At 39.7% G+C, this 19,342-nt stretch overlaps 1 protein-coding gene across 2 annotated transcripts in view; it reads left to right on the top strand.

The window, feature by feature from the left end:
• Positions 1–17,336, top strand: part of MAP2K4 (mitogen-activated protein kinase kinase 4) — a 121,765-nt gene extending 104,429 nt beyond the window's left edge. For both annotated transcript variants that reach the window (XM_050765000.1, XM_050764999.1), the window contains 4 exons: positions 3–80; positions 4,098–4,246; positions 13,360–13,405; positions 14,663–17,336. In XM_050765000.1, coding sequence (XP_050620957.1) covers positions 3–80; positions 4,098–4,246; positions 13,360–13,405; positions 14,663–14,776 — 387 coding nt within the window. In that variant the 3' untranslated portion in view covers positions 14,777–17,336. The remainder of the gene's footprint in view (positions 1–2; positions 81–4,097; positions 4,247–13,359; positions 13,406–14,662) is intronic.
• Positions 17,337–19,342: the final 2,006 nt, after the last annotated feature.

Raw genomic sequence — 19,342 nt, 5'->3', positions numbered from 1 at the left:
AGCCTGAAAGAATAGACCCAAGCGCATCACGACAAGGATATGATGTCCGCTCTGATGTCTGGAGTTTGGGGATCACATTGGTATGTTTATGCTGATTCAACCTTGCCACAGTAGTGTAACAATAAGAAATTTAGAAGTGAAAGAAAACTTAATGAGACTTCCCCCCCTCATTAAGAACTATAATCACAGATACTATGATTTTAAGTTGCTGGAAAAAAAAAAAGTATGTATTTATTTACCTTAAAAATCAAATCAGACTTGATTATTTCCCTTGAAGTTATGTGAAGTGTCTAGAGCCCTTTAATGTTTTAGCTGGATCTCTTGGCCACAGATAATAGGAGTCAACTATTATCTGCAACTGCACTAAGAATTGGAAAAGGAGAAGCCAGCTTACCTGCAGTCAATTCTTTGATGAAGGCACATCGGCTTCTCCCTTTTCAGGCAAGGTGTAGTATGTCCAGTAGTACTGTATATAGTGCGTATATTATACGTATTTTTGTATGTAGAAAATAGTTTTACTTGGAATTTTCTATTCACTGAATAGAAAAATTACAAGTGAATGAGCTGAAAGTAATTCAGTTTTTGAGGGACAGTATATTAGTCCATTCTCACACTACTATAAAGAATTACATGAGACTGGGTAATTTATGAAGAAGAGAGATTTAATTGCCTCACAGCTACGCAGGTCATACAGGAGCAGGGGAGAGAGAAAGCGAAGGGAAAGGTGCCAGACGCTTTTAAACAACCAGGTCTCATGAGAACTCTATCATGAGACAGCACTAGGGGGATTGTGCATTAGAAACCACCCTCATGACCCAGTCACCTCCCACCAGGCCGCTCCTTCAACACGTAGGGATTACAATTCGACATGAAATTTGGGTGGGGACACAGAGCCAAACCATACCAGACAAGAACTACCTAGGTGATAATTCTAAATGAAAGTTCTACCTTAGAACAACACTGAGAAAGACTAATAAGAAAACTACTTAATTTGCAACAAGCAAACGCAATTATATAAACTCTTCCTTCTTACCTATGGACTCTATTGAAATTTTGGTTTCATTTAAAATATCTGTATCAGTTCAGGCTGCTCTAACCAAATGCTGACCTTTGGGCTATAATCTTATCAAGAACAGAAATCTCTCACAGTTTCGGAGGCTGGGAAGTCCAAGATCAAGGCACTGACAGATTTGGTGGCTAGTGAGGGCTTGCTTCCTGATTCATAAAAAGCCATCTTCTTGTTGTGGTCTCACATGGTAGAAGGGGCAAGAGAGCTGTCTGGGGTCTTTCTAACAAGGGCACTGATTAGATTCATGAGGATTCCACCCTCGTGACCCCATCACTTCCCAAAGATCCACCACCAAATACCATCGCATTAGGGATTAGGCTTCAACATATGAATTCGTTGGGGGGTGGGGACACACACACATTCAGTCTCTAGCAGTATCTTTGCTCATTTCCTTTTTACCAAATTTTGTTTTGAAGTCTTAGGTTTGTTTTCTTGTGCTTGCTGTTCTACGAGGACTTGCTGGGTTTTTCTGATTTGGGGTAGCTTCTTTAGCTGCTTCTACATTGAAGGTGAATTTTGTATCCCTAGATGAGGCTGTCCTCTAGGTAGGCAGGCCAATCCTATTCTTTCATTTTCTCCAGTTTTCAGTTTTTACTACCTAAGACTCTGTAGCCCAGAAATACACAGGTTCAGAGCAATGAGCTTTTTTTGTAGCTTATTAAATAATCTTCACGTGTTCATTGGTGTTAGATGTTTCTAGGATCTTCTCTGTCATCAGAAACACTTACCCTTGTTAGTTATTCTTGATGAATCATATTGCCAGGCCTAGAGAATTCTTTGTATAGAGAGTTGAAGGCTGACAGCTCACTTCTGCAGAGGACTTTGTTTACTTTACTTTGTGACCAAATATAGGAAATACCTTCTGGAATCTTTTCTCATTGTGAAGCCAACCAGCTAAAGAAGAGATTCTTCTTTAGACAGGAGAGAACATGGATCTTGGGCATCTTTTAGGTTTGGCAGCTGGTCCCAAAGACTGCAGCAAGGCCTAGAGCTTCCAGCTGAGGCAACTATTTGCATATACAGGATATTTACAATTCAGAAATACTTATCTATGACTAAACAATTACGTTTTAAAAGCAAGTATGGGCCGGGCGCGGTGGCTCAAGCCTGTAATCCCAGCACTTTGGGAGGCCGAGACGGGTGGATCACGAGGTCAGGAGATCGAGACCATCCTGGCTAACACGGTGAAACCCCGTCTCTACTAAAAATACAAAAAACTAGCCGGGTGAGGTGGCGGGCGCCTGTAGTCCCAGCTACTCGGGAGGCGGAGCTTGCAGTGAGCTGAGATCCAGCCAAAAAAAAAAAAAAAAAAAAAAAGCAAGTATGTACTTTCTTACAGAAAGAAAATTTGTTTTGTGAAAGGTTTTAACAAAATTTTTTAGCAAGTTTAAGTACTTTTAGCTAAACCTTGTTGTTTGAAAGGTATTCTGTACTTACAGTTGGTTCATAATTTATTTTTCATAAGGATAATCTTATAAAAATTATGAAATGTATGAAATTAATTTCTAAGATCCTAAGTCCTTTATTTTATGATATGCAGCCAATTTTTCTTTCTATTGTTAAAACACAGGAAGGAATCTAATGAAGTTATTCCTAATTCTGTGAATAACCAGGAAGGTTTACATCTTGAAAAGCATTTATACTTTTAACAAAAAGAAACCTCAGCTGAAGGAACACATTTTTCTGTGTGTGTGCATGAATGCCTGCTTGCTTTTGTGCACACATGTGTGTAATTAGGAACAACAGTGAGCTGACAGAGGCACCTTTTAGGAAGGAAACGGAATCAGTGTTCTGAGAGTTCTCTCTCTCTTGCTGTATGCCATCTTCCTCTGTAATATGTTTGGAGCCTCATCCTCATGTGTCAGTCCCCTGTCAGTGCGTGTAAAATGGGATTCATTATGCGATGGTGCAGATTTAGATACGTTTCTTGGAAAAAAACAAAATTTGTAGTGTTTTTGTTTTGTTTTGTTTTGTTTTTGAGGCAGAGTCTCGCTCTGTCACCCAGACTGGAGTGCAGTGGCATGATCTCGGCTCACTGCAGGCTCCGCCTCCCAGGTTCATGCCATTTTCCTGTCTCAGTGTCCAGAGTAGCTGGGACTACAGGCGCCCGCCACCACGCCCGGCTAATTTTTTTTTTTTTTTTTGTATTTTTTAGTAGAGATGGGGTTTCACTGTGTTAGCCAGGATGATCTCGATCTCCTGACCTCGTGATCCACCCGCCTTGGCCTCCCAAAGTGCCGGGATTACAGGCATGAGCCACCGCGCCCAGCCTAATTTGTAGGTTTTCATTATTTTTCAGAGCAGAAAGGGAGATAGATGAGAATATGATTCACTGGTTATTAGAGAATATTTTTGACCCTTGATGGGATTGGGACATACGTAAGACTCTTCAGATCTCTTCTGGTGTGGCTTAGAAGTACTGTCCAGAGCCCTTTACTGGGGCTTCAGGGTGCAGGGTTTGACCCTGACTTGATTTCTTCACTACTTGTAAAATTTGGTTATGGTTGAAATTGCAGTAGTTACAGAACAGCTGTAGAGCAGGATTTGCACATTGTTTCCTCCAAGCTCAGATTGGGCTTTTGTTTGTTGGATGTTCTTTTGCCTTAAAAAAGAATCTAACCACTATTCTGGACCAAGACCTTCCTCTAAGATGGCTAAAAGTTGTGCATATTCTATACTAAAATAGTTCTAAAACCAGTCTTCCAGACTTTCTCACAAAGAAGTCAGACCCAGAGGCCGCCCTGGAGCATGCATTGTAGGGACATTGTCTAGGCTTAAGTTTTGTGTTCCCGTGTATTCCAAGTCCTTGAATTTGGTTAATTCAGAATTCTCTATTATGATCTTGATTTCTAAATATAACTTCTACTTAGCCTTTATGATTCTAAAGATTCCTCCCCAGACTAACCTGTGTTTAATTCAAGGTTTTACAAGAGTATTGCTTGTAGTTTAGATTTTTTCGTGGCCATTCCAATGGAGAGTAGTAAATAATGCCTGGTGTATTTTGCTCTTTCCTCTTTGTTCTCTTTAGTATGAGTTGGCCACAGGCCGATTTCCTTATCCAAAGTGGAATAGTGTATTTGATCAACTAACACAAGTCGTGAAAGGAGATCCTCCGCAGCTGAGTAATTCTGAGGAAAGGGAATTCTCCCCAAGTTTCATCAACTTTGTCAACTTGTGGTGAGTACCTGGTTTATGAATGGTCGAACATGCATGGTGAGAATAGTGAGATTTACTTGGTGTTAGCAGCACATGGAGGAAGGGGACCCTTGGTCACATCACCGTGCTTTTTAAGCTGGGACTCTGGATCACTGTGGCTGTATGGAAGGTTACAGCTAGCTGGGAGAGGCATCACCTTCTTATTCTGCTACTCAGGTATTGGTGAAAAACAGCCATGAGTGGTGGAGAAGCTGCTGTCTCCAGACTTCCAGTACCCTGGTACAAGAAATACCAGGTTAAACTTCTAGGTGAGACTGATCATCTTACTCTAATGTGGTTCTCACAATGCAGTTGCACCAAAATCACCTGGAAGCATTTACTGAATCAAGACCTTGCCAGATCAGACTTTCAGGGTTGGATCTGTGTTCTGACATAACATAGAAAACAGTTGGGTTTATGTAGTACGGTCACATCCACATGCAAAGTGTAGTTGGTAGAACTGTATATCTTTGCTCTCTGAAACCTTACTCCAAGGAAGGTGTGAACCCCACACCTGTTGTTGTTTGTCCACCTTTCTAATAGTTTGTTGTGTGTTTGTGTATATGCAGCACCTAAGAATAAACATATGCATATATGGAAGAAATACAATCATGCTTTATACTGTTTCAGTCTCTATTTTAAATAAAATATTTCTGTGTTATCATTTGAATATTTTGACATTTATTTTGTTTATCCAACATGATTTAAATGTAAGACATGGTATGAACAAAAAGCCTCAGAGCATTTTGTGTATCTTCTGTTTATTCCTGAAAATACCTTTTTGTTTCTCATAATTTTTTCCTGCCAAGAATGCTATTTCTCTCTACTCATTTTAGGTCTTATAGACTTATATTAGGGAACATTGCCCTCCTCTGTATGAAAAATTTAAAAATATTTGTTTGACTATAGCTTTTAAGTCTCTTTCATCTTCTGTAACCAAATTCTACTTTTGTGTTGATTTTTCAGAGGGGAGAGGAATACTTCAAGATTTTCTAGGTAGAAGAAGGACATAAAGATGACTCAAATTGGCTGCTTCCTCCTTTTAAAACACAATCCTTTATTAATTTGCACACAATATGGATAGTTTATAATTGCATAAATGTGATCATTTTATGTATTTCATTTTTATGAAATATTTGCTTAAAAGGATCTGTATAAGTCTTAGAGTATAATATCTAAAATGATCACCTGTGAACCTTCCATCATGGTTGCTTTCTTTTTAATTCCTCGATATCTTTATTGGTTTTGTTCTGTATGTGTTGGTACTTGTACATGTTTATTTCTGTTTCCCTTGATGCCATAGTAGAGTGACAGTTTTAGACATTAGAGTCTCATTGTTTTCCCTGAGTAGGTTCATAGTTCCATGTCATTGCAAATCGTTAACGTCTACATTGAAGGATACTTATGTTTATAATATGCTCATATTAGCTCTCCGTATTTGTCCATTCTTTCTGCCACTCTTTGTCTTGGACATTGCCTGTAATCTCTGACCTGGATCATTCAGATTTCTCATAATCCAATATTGCCTTATTCCAAATTATTCCCCTTTTTATTAGAGTTGAATTTTTTATGATGTATATCTGATCATGTTACTTCTCTGTCTAAAGTATGCATTCTTAACAGGGTGATATTGACCCTAAGGAGGCAAAAATTGATTTTGGAGAAATGAAAATCTTGGATTGTATAATGGTTTGTAGTCCTCCAAAGGGCCATAGAATATAAACAGATATGCACTATATCTGTCGTATTTAAATTTCATGATGGGGAGGATAAGTAATGAAAAAAAAATTGAGAAATATTATTCTAGAAACTTCATCTTATCCTTAAAATTAATTAATTTAGGCTTTCAGAACCCATAATGATCTGGACTTAGTTTATTGCTCTGGCCACATTTCTTTTTTTTTTCTGAGATGGAGTCTCACTCAGTTACCCAGGTTGGAGTGTAATGACGTGGTCTCCGCTTACTGCAGCCTCCACCTCCTGGGTTCAAACGATTCTCCTGCCTCAGTCTCCTGAGTACTGCTGGGATTACAGGCACCTGCCACCGCACCCGGCTAATTTTTTGTATTATTGTTACTATTTTTTTTAGTAGAGACGGTTTTCACCGTGTTGGCCAGGCTGGTCTCGAACTTCTGACCTCGTGATCCGCCCACCTTGACCTCCCAGAGCGCTGGCATTACAGACATGAGCCACTGCACCTGGCTCGCTGTGGCCAGATTTCTTATGACTTCCCTCTCCTTGAATGGTTTTTGCCAAACTGAATTTCTTCAGTTATGTAAATTAAAAGCACATAGAGGATAATATGGGAGAATATTTTCATTACGTTTGGGTAAAGGTTTCTGAAACAGAACGTAGAGAAAGATTGATAAAATTGGATTTCATTAAAATTAGGAACTTCCATTGATTAAAAAGACAGCGCTGAATGACATGCCAAGCCACACATTAGGAGTTATTTTTCATACCTATATTCAACAAAGGACTTTCACAGAATATGTAAAGAATACTTAAAAATGTAGAACACTGATGAAAAATAACAACCAAAAATAACAAAATACTTGAAAGGCACTTAAAATATTCAAGAGGCCAGTAAACATATTCAGTGTGCTGCCTTCATTCTGCATTATTAGTAATCAGGGGAAATGCAGGTCAAAACTACAATGAAATACCACTATAATCACCAGAATGACCACAGTTTAAAATACTGACAGTAGCAAGTATTGATGAGGATCTGAAGCAACTGAAAGTCTCATACATAACTTGCAGGAGTATAAATTAGTACAGTTCCCGTGAAAAACAAGCAGTAATCCAGTATAGCTGATCTAATATGGTTGATGTATACACCATGGTTCAGCAATTCAGGTTCTAACTATATACCCAACAAAAGTGTGGACATAAATACACTAAAAGACATATATAAGAATGTCCAGAAAAGCAGATTTATAACCTACTATTGGAAACTCTTTGTACAGTAGAACAGATAATAAGTTGTAGCATTATGTATACAGCGGTATATGGCATCGAGAAGATAGAACCATTGCTTCACTCAGCAACTTCAGTAAATCTCACGACTGATGTTGAGTGAAAGAAGTAAGACAGAAAGCAGCATGTATGGTTCTATTTCTATATGAAAGTTAAAAGCAAACAATATAAGGTATTGGAAGTCAGAATATTGTTACTTTTATTTTAGTCCTGCACTTAGGAGTTGTGTTTTCTGTGTGTCTGCTTCAATTAAAAGTTTTCCTAAGATAAAAAAAAGGATAAGACTTATGGTTCAAAAGGAAGACCTTGCCGGCTGAGGTGTCTGAGCCCCCGGCATTAGGAAATGGTTGACTCATGGGTTGATAAAAAGAATTTACAGACAACAGTATAGGTTTGAAAAAGGAAAGTTTATTAGAAAGAAAGCATGCTGCAGAAGAGTGCAGCGGGGCACTGAGCATGCCACAGTGGATTTTTCCTTAGGGGTATTTATGGACCTTAAAGCTTGAGGGTAATTTAGACCATATTATCCATGTAGGTCACAATAAATGATTACATTTGTAGTAATTTTTTCCTTAAAGTCAGCAAGTGTTGCACAGTGAATTTCAACATGGCATTCTGAAGATGTATAGAAATTCTAGTTACTTATAAAGTTTTTTTGGGGAAAAAAATCTGAAACCAATGCCTGCTTTAGATAATAGGGAAGTCTAATTACTTTTTGTTTTTTTTTGTTTTTGTTTTTCATATGGAATCTCGCTCTGTCGCCTAGGTGGGAGTACAGTGGCGCGATCTCAGCTCACTGCAACCTCCACCTCACAGGTTCAAGCTATTCTCCTGCCTCAGCCTCCCAAGTAGCTGGGACTACAGGCACATGCCACCATGCCTGGCTAATTTTTGTATGTTTAATAGAGATGGGGTTTCACCACATTGGCCAGGCTGGTCTTGAACTGCTGACCTCAAGTAATCCACCTGCCTCGGCCTCCCAAAGTCTTGGGATTACAGGCATGAGCCATTGCGCCAGGCTGGGAAGTCTAATTCTAATTTTCCCCAGATGAGGAATTTTGCCTCCAGATTGCCTGTTTGATAGTCATTGGGTGGTTTTTGCTCCCTTCTAAATTCCTCAGATAAGGAGTTTTTGTCTCTGGGGCCTGTTCAGTGGTCACCAAGTGATTTTGCTCTCCTCAGATCTCAGCCCACATTTTAAACTGTGACCCAGATTGGAGTGCAGTGGCATGATCGCAGCTTACTGCAACCTCAACTTCCCAGGCTCAGGCGATCCTCCAGTCTCAGCCCCCCAAGTAGCTGGGACTACAGCAGTGTGCCACTATACCTGGCTAATTTCTTTTTTTTTTTTTTTTTTTTTTTTTGTGAGACAGAGTCTTGCTCTTGTTGCCCAGGCTGGAGTGCAATGGCACAATCTCGGCTCACCGCAACCTCCACCTCCCGGTTTCAAGCGATTCTCCTGCCTTAGCCTCCAAGTAGCTGAATTACAGGCATGCATCACCACACCTGGCTAATTTTGTATTTTTACTAGAGTTGGGGTTTCTCCATGTTGGTCAGGTTGGTCAGCTCCCGACCTCAGGTGATCCGCCCGCCTCAGCCTCCCAAAGTGCTGGGATTATAGGTGTGAGCCACTGCACCTGGCCCACCTGGCTAATTTCTTAAAACAAATTTTGTAGATACTGTATTTCACTGTATTACCGGGTTGGTCTTAAACTCCTAGGCTTACGCGATCCTCCTGCCTCGGCCTCCTGGAGTATTGGGATTACAGGCATGAGTCACTGTACCTGGCCTGGATAAGCATTTTAAAGTGCCATTTATTTATTTAGGACAGAGTCTGGCTCCATTGCCCAGGCTGGAGTGTAGTGGCGTGATCTTGGCTCACTGCAGCCTTCACCTCCTGGGTTCAAGAGATTGTCCTGCCTCAGCCTCCTGAGTAACTGGGACTACAGGCATGTACCACCATGCCCAGCTAATTTTTGTATTTTTAGTACAGACAGGGTTTCGCCATGTTGGCCAGGCTAGTCTTGAACTCCTGACCTCAGGTGATCCGCCTGCCTCAGCCTCCAAAGTTCTGGCATTACAGGGATGAACCACCGTGCCCCACCTAAAGTCCCTTATAAAATGTAAAAGAGTTGGTGCAAAACTGAGGAATCCATGGAGCTCTGAAATTGACTGAAATTCAGGGAGGGAAATTATGGGAGAGAAGGAAGAGTCAAAGTAAATTATGATAACCCAAGCAAATGTAGATTTGCTGTCTAAATTCATATTGTATATGGTAAAAATACTTAGAGAATTTAATTTTCAGAAAAATTACTTTTCAAAGTCCCTGGTTGGAAAGATACACTCCTCTTGCCCGCAGTTGATGGGCAGAAGCAAAAGCAAATCATTCAGCCTAGGACTAAATGATTCCGAAAAATAAAGTTAAGTGGAATATGCAGTCCACAAAAAAATTTCAACACTCACAAAAGAAATGAGAATCAGAAACAATGGATAGTAGGAATAGATCTGCAGAGACTTCAAATATTGGAATGAAAGGAAACAAAAAATATATAAGTGTAAAGAAAAACAAAGAGACAGCTGAGAAATATAAGCAGGGAACACATTTATAAAGAACCAAATAGAACTTCTAGAAATAAAAAGCATAAATTAAAACAATAGCTGGATTCAACAGATTAGATATCGTTGAAGAGAGATTAATGAGCTAGAAGACAGAGCTGAAGCTCTCCCAGTAGAACTTTTTGAGGTGATGGAAATGGCCTATATTCTGCTCTGTCTAGTGTGGTAGCTGCTAGCATTTGAAATGTGGCTAATGTAACTAAGGAAATACATATTTTATTAGAATTAATTTTGCTAATGGCTACCTTATTAGTCTAAGGGGAGCTAATATAATTATTGATAACAGATGATTAATGTCAGCTGTAATTTAGAAACAGAAGACAGTCAATGTTAATAGTTTAAGATTTCCACCCAAATAGCATCATAGGTTTATACACTGACATAATTTTCTGCTCCAGTAGATGAAATAGAAAAACACAAAACCAGAAAGGTATGGCAGCTTTACAAAGAAGGCAAATATCTGTGTGGGTGAAAAATGCAACAAAAATACTTACAAAATGCTGTGTAGATCTGAAGCCATGGGCTTGCTGTATTCCAGGTCATTTTTCATTCTGGAAAATGAAAAAAATGATTTCAGTTACTTCCTGGGCCACAGCTTTAAGCAAGCTATGGTACTACACAACAACAAGGCTTTAGATACCGATTTTGCAACCAGAGGACTGGAACTGTAATTATCCTAATACCAACATAGGAGTGGAACTTGAAAGGTCCATTATAGGACCCTGTTCAATACTGGTGGCCCTGTGAAATAGAGGCAACTGTAAAACTGCTCTATATGTGTATCCCTAGCTCCCAGTTCAGTTCATAGTGATCAGTAGGGCACTCAGACATTTGTTGAACAAATGTATGGATATGCGTGGAGGGTAAGCATGTTACTTCAAAATGAGTCTGCAAATCAAAATTCCTAAATACTGAAGGGTAATGCTAAGAAAGCATTTAACAAAATGGAACAGAAACTTACTTTAAGTTGAAATAGATATCTGAAATTGTCTGAAATATGCTGTAAAAGAAAATCAGTATATTTAGGTTGCTCAAGGAAATAAGGGTATAAATTCAATTAAAACTGAGGAAGAAACAAATGAAGCAGTTGGAAATAGAAGTCTTGGAAATGGAAAAATCATAGCTGTTGATATGAAAGACACAACAGACTTGATGTACTCTAGACTGGAAATAATCGAAGGCAAAATTAGAGAAATAGAAAATGGAGCTGAGAAGTTCCCCCAGCATGACACAGATTATATGAAAAGCAGTAAAGAATCGGAATAGAATACCAAGTAAGAGGTTCTAAGATGCATGTAATGGAAATAGAGAAGGCAACTCTGAAAGTGGAGAAGCAATATTTACAGAGATCATAGGGGAAAGAAAACATTTGAAAACTGATTTAGTATAGGGTTTCAGATTGAAAATGAAGTCTGTTTATCATGTAGGATAAACAAAGGTAAAAGCTTAAAGGTAAATTTAAATATAAATTTAAAAGGTAAATTTTAATTGATATTGTGCAATTTTGCTTCAATGCATAAATGATGAAAAAGGTATAAACAAAGGTATAAGGTACATAAACTTATACCTTTGTTTCTCATCATTTAGGCATTGAAGCAAAATTATCAAACAATATCAGGAAGAGAAAACAGATTATCTGTTAAGGATTGATAGAACTGACAGCAGATTTGTTCCCAGCCACAATAGTTGCAGGAAAAAGTGGAGTCACAGCACCAGAGTGCTGAGGGAAAATAATTGTCAACCTGGTCCTAAAGTTTTATACTCAGGCACTCAAATATTCACAATAAGGAAGAAATACAGACATTTTTAGGAATGGGAAGACTGTGAGCTTACAATTCATAGACTGTTTTGATCCTTGAATGGTGTGGAGGTTAGGGATGCTGACCGCCTGTTCAGTCAAAAATCTGCATATAACTTTTGATTACCCCAAAACTTGACTACTAACAAATAGCCTACTGTCAACCAGAAGCCTTGCTGATAACATAGTCAATTAACATAACGTTTTGTATATGTATTATATACTGCATTGTTACAATGAAGTAAGCTAGAGAAAAGAAAATATTATTAAGAAAATCATAAGGAAGAGAAAATACATTATTCAGTAAGTGAAAGTGGATCGTCATAAAGATCTTCATCTTTGTCTTCACATTGAATAGACTGAGGAGGAGGAGGAGTTGGTCTTGCTATCTCGGGTGGCAGAGGCAGAAGAAAAATCCACATATAAGTGGATTTGTATAGTTCAAATCTGTGTTGCTCAAGGGCCAGCTGTACTTGGCCAAGAAGAAGAGTTAACCCAGAAGGATGTCACGAGTTGGATACCTGGAAAGCAGGCTTTTGAGACAGAGATAAGAGTGTAGGACGTTGACTAGGTAGTGATCTTGGGATCAACACTAGCAATGAGAAGGAAACAAGATTGAGCAGAAGAAGTTGAGTTGCAGCGCCGTGTCAGTGAAAGCCTCAGGCAACTCTGGGAATCTGTGAAGCTGGGAGGGCCTTTAGTATTGATCCACCTTGGAATGAGGACCTTGGATTTTTATACACTTTTGTGGCTCAGTCATTAGAGACGGACTGTCCCAGGTGGGCTAAGGTGGCTCTCTTTAGCTGTGGTAATTCTGAAGAGGCCGATAGTAAAGGGTTGTCAGCTGGTAGCATGCCCCACAGTGGAAGAATAAGTCCTTCCTCCTCAAAGAGGGAATCTACATAGTACATTGCAGTATCCATTACAGAAAGTGGGATATGGAAAACAGCAATGAGTTTAGAAAGAGGTGAACTATGTTACCCATATTCATGTTTGATAGTAAAATACTGAGGTTGGAAGGGAATGGTGATTAAGATACGGGCCAAGATAGATGAAGTAAATATAAACAAAATGAAAATACTTTTGGCAGCTTTAATTAGGCAAGGTAGAATTTAAGGAGACAAGGAGAAAATGTCAACAGGGCAGAGATTTGTATATACTGATGTAGTCTTTAGTGAAGTTATATTGTTTTAGACTTTTGGACCAAAGAACATATTGAGATACAGAGTATAAACTTTTTAAAACTTAAGGATAAATTGATAAAAATGTATATGTAATTTATCTCCCAGAATTACTTGATTGCTGGTTTCTCTTGGGTAGTCTCTGCATAAATACCTGTCTACTTTTTTATTTACATTTAGAAAAGCATATATGTACACAAATAATTTTATACTTGTACAACATTTATATATTTAACTAGTGTTGTGTAGCTATGCCATAATTTAGTCAATTTTCAAGAATTAGTATTTTTCTAATTTTTAACTAATCATCCTACACTGACTATCCTAGAGATAAATCTTCAGATTATAGACTGTCATAATTTTTTGTATGTGCTTTACTGTGTTTAGCAGGCTGTCTGCATTGTTACTTTGGATCTGAAGGAAAGAACTATTTCATTCTTTGTAATATTTCATCTGTGAAAAGAAAAATACTTCGGCAAATGAATCTACATTTTAATAATGTTATTTTTCTGTTATTTTAGCCTTACGAAGGATGAATCCAAAAGGCCAAAGTATAAAGAGCTTCTGGTGAGTGTGGGACTGTGGGGATTGTAGGTACATCCTCACACCGGAACTCTCTTAACGTGCTGGTTCACTAAGCAAGCAGTGGGCCTCTCTGTCATAAACAAACATCTCAACTTTATTGAGTTTTTTTTGTTAATGTTTTTAAACAAATATTTGGAAAGAGAAAATTTGTAGTTATAATTTTTCTACTAATACTAGCTAAATTCTCATGGAAAATTTTGGTCTTAACATGTTATAAAAATTACCCCCAGAGAATTCTGACTTTCACTTTAAGAAGCCATTTTCCATTGCATAGTCTATGTGATGCAGCCATAAGAAAAAAATGAGTGAAAAGTTTGTGTTTATTCTGCCCTTATAAAAACTCACACAAATTTACATCATACGGCCTATTCCCATTTCTTTGAAAGTTCTCATTCATCCCATGGAACTTGGGTGTTTTAAGCAGTCTGCTGGGTGTGGCATTGGTAGGGCAGTGGAGAAAGTATTGTGATCTAATAATGTGGGAATATTTTAAGAGAAGATCCATTTGTTTGTCACACTTAACTACTAGCTCTCCAAGGATGTTGTGACAAACTTACGATATTGCAGTCCATCAATGACTGTAAAAACATCCCGTCAGCATACTTAGGCTATAAAAGAAAACTGTTGATAGAGATGGAGTTTAAAAGGTGAAGCAGATGCTGGGGCCCTGGCTCTGGAGAGTACAGGGAAGAAGCTCCTGGGGCAAATTTTTCTTAGGCCTCTTTTGGTCAAAAGGATTACAACGTTTTTGTTAAAAGGTCAAAAGAAGAGGTCAAAAGGATTGAGACCTTTTTGTAAAAAGGTCCTCCTGTTGTATATGGGGGAAATGGAGGTTGAGATTTATACTGGTGTCCCAAGAGGAATAGCGACTGGTATTTACGTCATTCTTCTTAGCTCTTAGATGGTGTGGTGGAGACTCCAGCTATGTTTTGTGCTGAGCAACAACTTAGCTGTCTCCCTCAACAAACACTCCGTGGTACACAGATAAGTTTCCAGACCTCGTTGCCAAGGTGGCACCTTCAAATCATTACCACGTATCCTCTCCAGGCCTGCCCACGCCCACTAGCATATCTGCATGGAATAAAGGCTGTACTCACCTCTCTGAACTTGTGGTGTTGCAGTATTTCACAGCTGTGTGTGGTTGGGAGCCTGGAGTTCTGTGTTCTATAGAAATTGGAAAATGTTCAGTTTGGGCTGTCATACAAACTTTTGACTTTTTTGTTTACAATTTTCTTACAGAAACATCCCTTTATTTTGATGTATGAAGAACGTGCCGTTGAGGTCGCATGCTATGTTTGTAAAATCCTGGATCAAATGCCAGCTACTCCCAGCTCTCCCATGTATGTCGATTGATATCGCTGCTACATCAGACTCTAGAAAAAAGGGCTGAGAGGAAGCAAGACATAAAGAATTTTCATCCCGTATCACAGTGTTTTTATTGCTCGCCCAGACACCATGTGCAATAAGATTGGTGTTCGTTTCCATCATGTCTGTATACTCCTGTCACCTAGAACGTGCATCCTTGTAATACCTGACTGATCACACGGTGTGAGTGCTGGTCAGAGAGACCTCATCCTGCTCTTTTGTGATGAACATATTCATGAAATGTGGAAGTCAGTACGATCAAGTCGTTGACTGTGATTAGATCACATCTTAAATTCATTTCTAGACTCAAAACCTGGAGATGCAGCTACTGGAATGGTGTTTTGTCAGACGTCCAAATCCTGGAAGGACACGGTGATGGATGTACTATGTCTGAACTTAGAAACTCGGGCTTGAGTGAGAAGAGCTTGCGCAGCCAACGAGACACATTGCCTTCTGGAGCTGGGAGACAAAGGAGGAATTTACTTTCTTCACCAAGTGCAATAGATTTACTGATGTGATATTCTGTTGCTTTACAGTTACAGTTGATGTTTGGGGATCGATGTGCTCAGCCAAATTTCCTGTTTGAAATATCATGTTAAATTAGAATGAATTTATCTTTACCAAAAACCATGTTGCGTTCAAAGAGGTGAACATTAAAATATTGAGACAGGACAGAATGTGTTTTCTCCTTTACCAGTCCTACTTTTCATTGGGAAGACTCAGGAGTCTGCCACTTGTCAAAGAAGGTGCTGATCCTAAGAATTTTTCATTCTCAGAATTCGGTGTGCTGCCAACTTGATGTTCCACCTGCCACAAACCACCAGGACTGAAAGAAGAAAACAGTACAGAAGGCAAAGTTTACAGATGTTTTTAATTGTAGTATTTTATCTGGAACAACTTGTAGCAGCTATATATTTCCCCTTGGTCCCAAGCCTGATACTTTAGCCATCATAACTCACTAACAGGGAGAAGTAGCTAGTAGCAATGTGCCTTGATTGATTAGATAAAGATTTCTAGTAGGCAGCAAAAGACCAAATCTCAGTTGTTTGCTTCTTGCCATCACTGGTCCAGGTCTTCAGTTTCTGAATCTCTTTCCCTTCCCCTGTGGTCTATTGTCGCCATGTGACTTTCGCTTAATCCAATATTTTGCCTTTTTTCTATATCAAAAAACCTTTACAGTTAGCAGGGATGTTCCTTACCGAGGATTTTTAGCCCCAAATCTCTCATATGCGCTGGTGTTTAAAAGGCTAAGAATAGTGGGGCCCAGCCGATGTGGTAGGTGATAAAGAGGCATCTTTTCTAGAGACACGTTGGACCAGATGAGGATCTGAAATGGCAGCCTTTACCTTCATCACCTGCTAGAACCTCTCCTAGTCCGCCACCATTTCTTGGCATTGGAATTCTACTGGAAAAAAATACAAAAAGCAAAACAAAACCCTCAGCACTGTTACAAGAGGCCATTTAAGTATCTTGTGCTTCTTCACTTACCCATTAGCCAGGTTCTCATTAGGTTTTGCTTGGGCGTCCCTGGCACTGAACCTTAGGCTTTGTATGACAGTGAAGCAGCACGGTGAGTGGTTCAGGCACACTGGAATATAAAACAGCCATGGCCTGAGATGCAGGTTGATGCCGTTATAGAACCAAATCGTGGCAGGTATTGCCGTGTCTCCTCTCAAGAGTGACAGTCATAAATACTATCAAACAATAAAGGGAGAATGGTGCTGTTTAAAGTCACATCCCTGTAAATTGCAGAATTCGAAAGTGATTATCTCTTTGATCTACTTGCCTCATTTCCCTATCTTCTCCCCCACGGTATCCTAAACTTTAGACTTCCCACTGTTCTGAAAAGAGACATTGCTTGATGTCTCCCTTCGACCACAGCAAGCCATCATCCTCCATTGCTCCCGGGAACTCAAGAGGAGTCTGTTTCTCTGCTGTCAACTTCCGGTCTGGCTCAGCATAGGGTCACTTTGCCGTTATGCAAATGGAGATAAAAGCAATTCTGACTGTCCAGGAGCTAATCTGACCGTTCTCTTGTGTGGATGTCCACATAAAAAGGCAATTTTAGTGTATTAATCATAGATTATTATGAACTATAAACTTAAGGGCAAGGAGTTTATTACAATGTATCTTTATTAAAACAAAAGGGTGTATAGTGTTCACAAACTGTGAAAATAGTGTAAGAACTGTACATTGTGAGCTCTGGTTATTTTTCTCTTGTACCATAGAAAAATGTATAAAAATTATCAAAAAGCTAATGTGCAGGGATATTGCCTTATTTGTCTGTAAAAAATGGAGCTCAGTAACATAACTGCTTCTTGGAGCTTTGGAATATTTTATCCTGTATTCTTGTTTGAATTCCTCCTCTATTTAAGATATATACATGGAATCGAAGTGTTTATGTAATAGTTCTATCCTTTTGCCTGCAGGTCAGTTGTAATAAATCTAGGATGTGATGATGACTTTGTAATTTGATTTTCTGAAATCAGACCCTGAGAGGGGAAAATCAAGTAAATTACATTAAATTATCTGTGCAATTCACACCGGGGAAAATGACCTCCTTTTGGAAGTGTTTTATGGCTGCTTTCTTTTTCTTCTTCCTTCCCATGGCTACCCTTTTTGCTTATCCTTCTTGAAACCACAGATGTATCTGTTAAGCACAGCTTTGCTTGAACAGGCATCACAGTCTCTTGAGTTTCTTTGTTGTCCTGACCTGCCCCAGCTTTCTTAATGCTAAAGGAAGTGGGTACAGTTCTTCAACCTGTGTCATGGTGGAGAGGTACAACTTGGAAGGCTATCTGGGCCCCGCGTATGGTTTCCAGTCATGCCCTTGGCTCTTGGTGCTACAGCTGCCAGGTGAGCATTAGATGTCAGGTTACTTACTGGGTTGGAATCACTCACTGTTACCTTAGAAGGGTAGGGAAGATTGTGGGTAAAAGACCTCTGGGAGGTCAAACCTGGGATGTTTATGGATGAGAGGACAATGGAAGTGAACAAAAACCATGGGAGCCTGGAAACTTGGAGAAAAGCACTTTGCAGCTCCAGCACTGTATGTATCTGCTGTACTCTACCTCCTACCAGTGACTGATCGGATAACAGATTCATTGATAATACGGTGATTCAGCACCTTACCCTTGTGCCTGCTCCAAACGGAATCTGAGATACTATTACAGAGCCAGATGTGGTATCAAACATTCCCCTGAGAGGGGTGTGAAAGCAGGAATTCTGGCCCCTCCAGCTAAGCCTCAGCTGCTAAGGGAAAGGGTACTCATTGGGTTTCAACACTGGCATGAGAGAGAGACTACACACTCCCATGTTTCATAGGACACTGCCTTGTATTTGTTCATCTCATTTGATTCCAAATGCAGCCCACTAAAATCAAATGGCTGTATCCCCTTTTAGATGTAAGAAAACCAAGGTCCGGAGAAGTGAAGTTCTGGCCCAAATAACAGTAGGGAGCAGAGCTGAGATTCAGGTTCAAGGCCATAACACGTGCACTAAGAAGTTACGTTAATTTAAAAACATTGCTATTAAAGAAGTGGTGTGGAGTTGAGAAGTAGAAGAATGCATATCGTTGGGGACACTGTGTTCATAAACCTGACCAGGGCCTGCTTTGTTTTGGAAACGAGTTGAAGGCAGAGGTTCTGGGGGCCACAGTGGGGTTACATACAAAGTGATCCATACATAGGCAGCTGTGTAAATCACCTTTGAATTAACTAGAGGAACTCTAGGTTGTAATTCTTAAGTGCAACACCTGAGAATTCAGTGTCATGGACTGAACGTCTCCCTTAGCATGAGAATGTGGCAATCACTGAGAATGAGTAAAGCGCCCTTTCGTTTATTTATTTATTTTTTATTTTTTGAGACAGAGTTTCGCTCTTGTTGCCCAGGCTGGAATGCAATGGCACGATCTTGGCTCTGCAACCTCTGCCTCCCGGGTTCAAGCAATTCTGCCTCAGCCTCCCGAGTAGTTGGGATTACAGGTGCCCACCACCACGCCCGGCTAATTTTTTTTTTCTTTTTTTTCTTTTTTTTTTTTTGAGATGGAGTCCCGCTCTTGTTGCCCAGGCTGGAGTGCAATGGCATAATTTTGGCACACTGCAACCTCCGCCTCCCAGGTTCAAGCAATTCTCCTGCCTCAGCCTCCCAAGTAGCTGGGATTATAGGCACCTGCCACTACACCAAGCTAATTTTTTTTTTTTTTTTGTATTTTTAGTAGAGATGTGGTTTCACCATGTCGGCCAGGCTGGTCTCGAACTCCTGACCTCAGGCGATTCACCTGCCTCGCCCTCCCAAAGTGCTGGGATTACAAAGAGCCAGCATGCTCAGCCTCCCTTTAATTGATTTGATCCAACTGTCTTAGCTGCAGGAGAATAGAGAAAGGACACATAAGGTCTTAAAAGTACCCTTGGGACACTGGTTACTTGTCGTGGCAGTGTGTAGTGATTATGTATCTCCATCTCTTGTGCAGGGCTGTATGCACCAGTCACATCCATTGCACCTGGACTTACTGCTTGGGACGTGAGGGACAGATAATCTAAAGGCTTGGTCTTA

This window comes from Macaca thibetana, chromosome 16 (assembly GCF_024542745.1).
Source record: "Macaca thibetana thibetana isolate TM-01 chromosome 16, ASM2454274v1, whole genome shotgun sequence".
Taxonomy (NCBI): domain Eukaryota; kingdom Metazoa; phylum Chordata; class Mammalia; order Primates; family Cercopithecidae; genus Macaca; species Macaca thibetana.
Note: the sequence above shows the minus strand (reverse complement) of the source record. Positions and strands in the feature narration are given on the sequence as shown.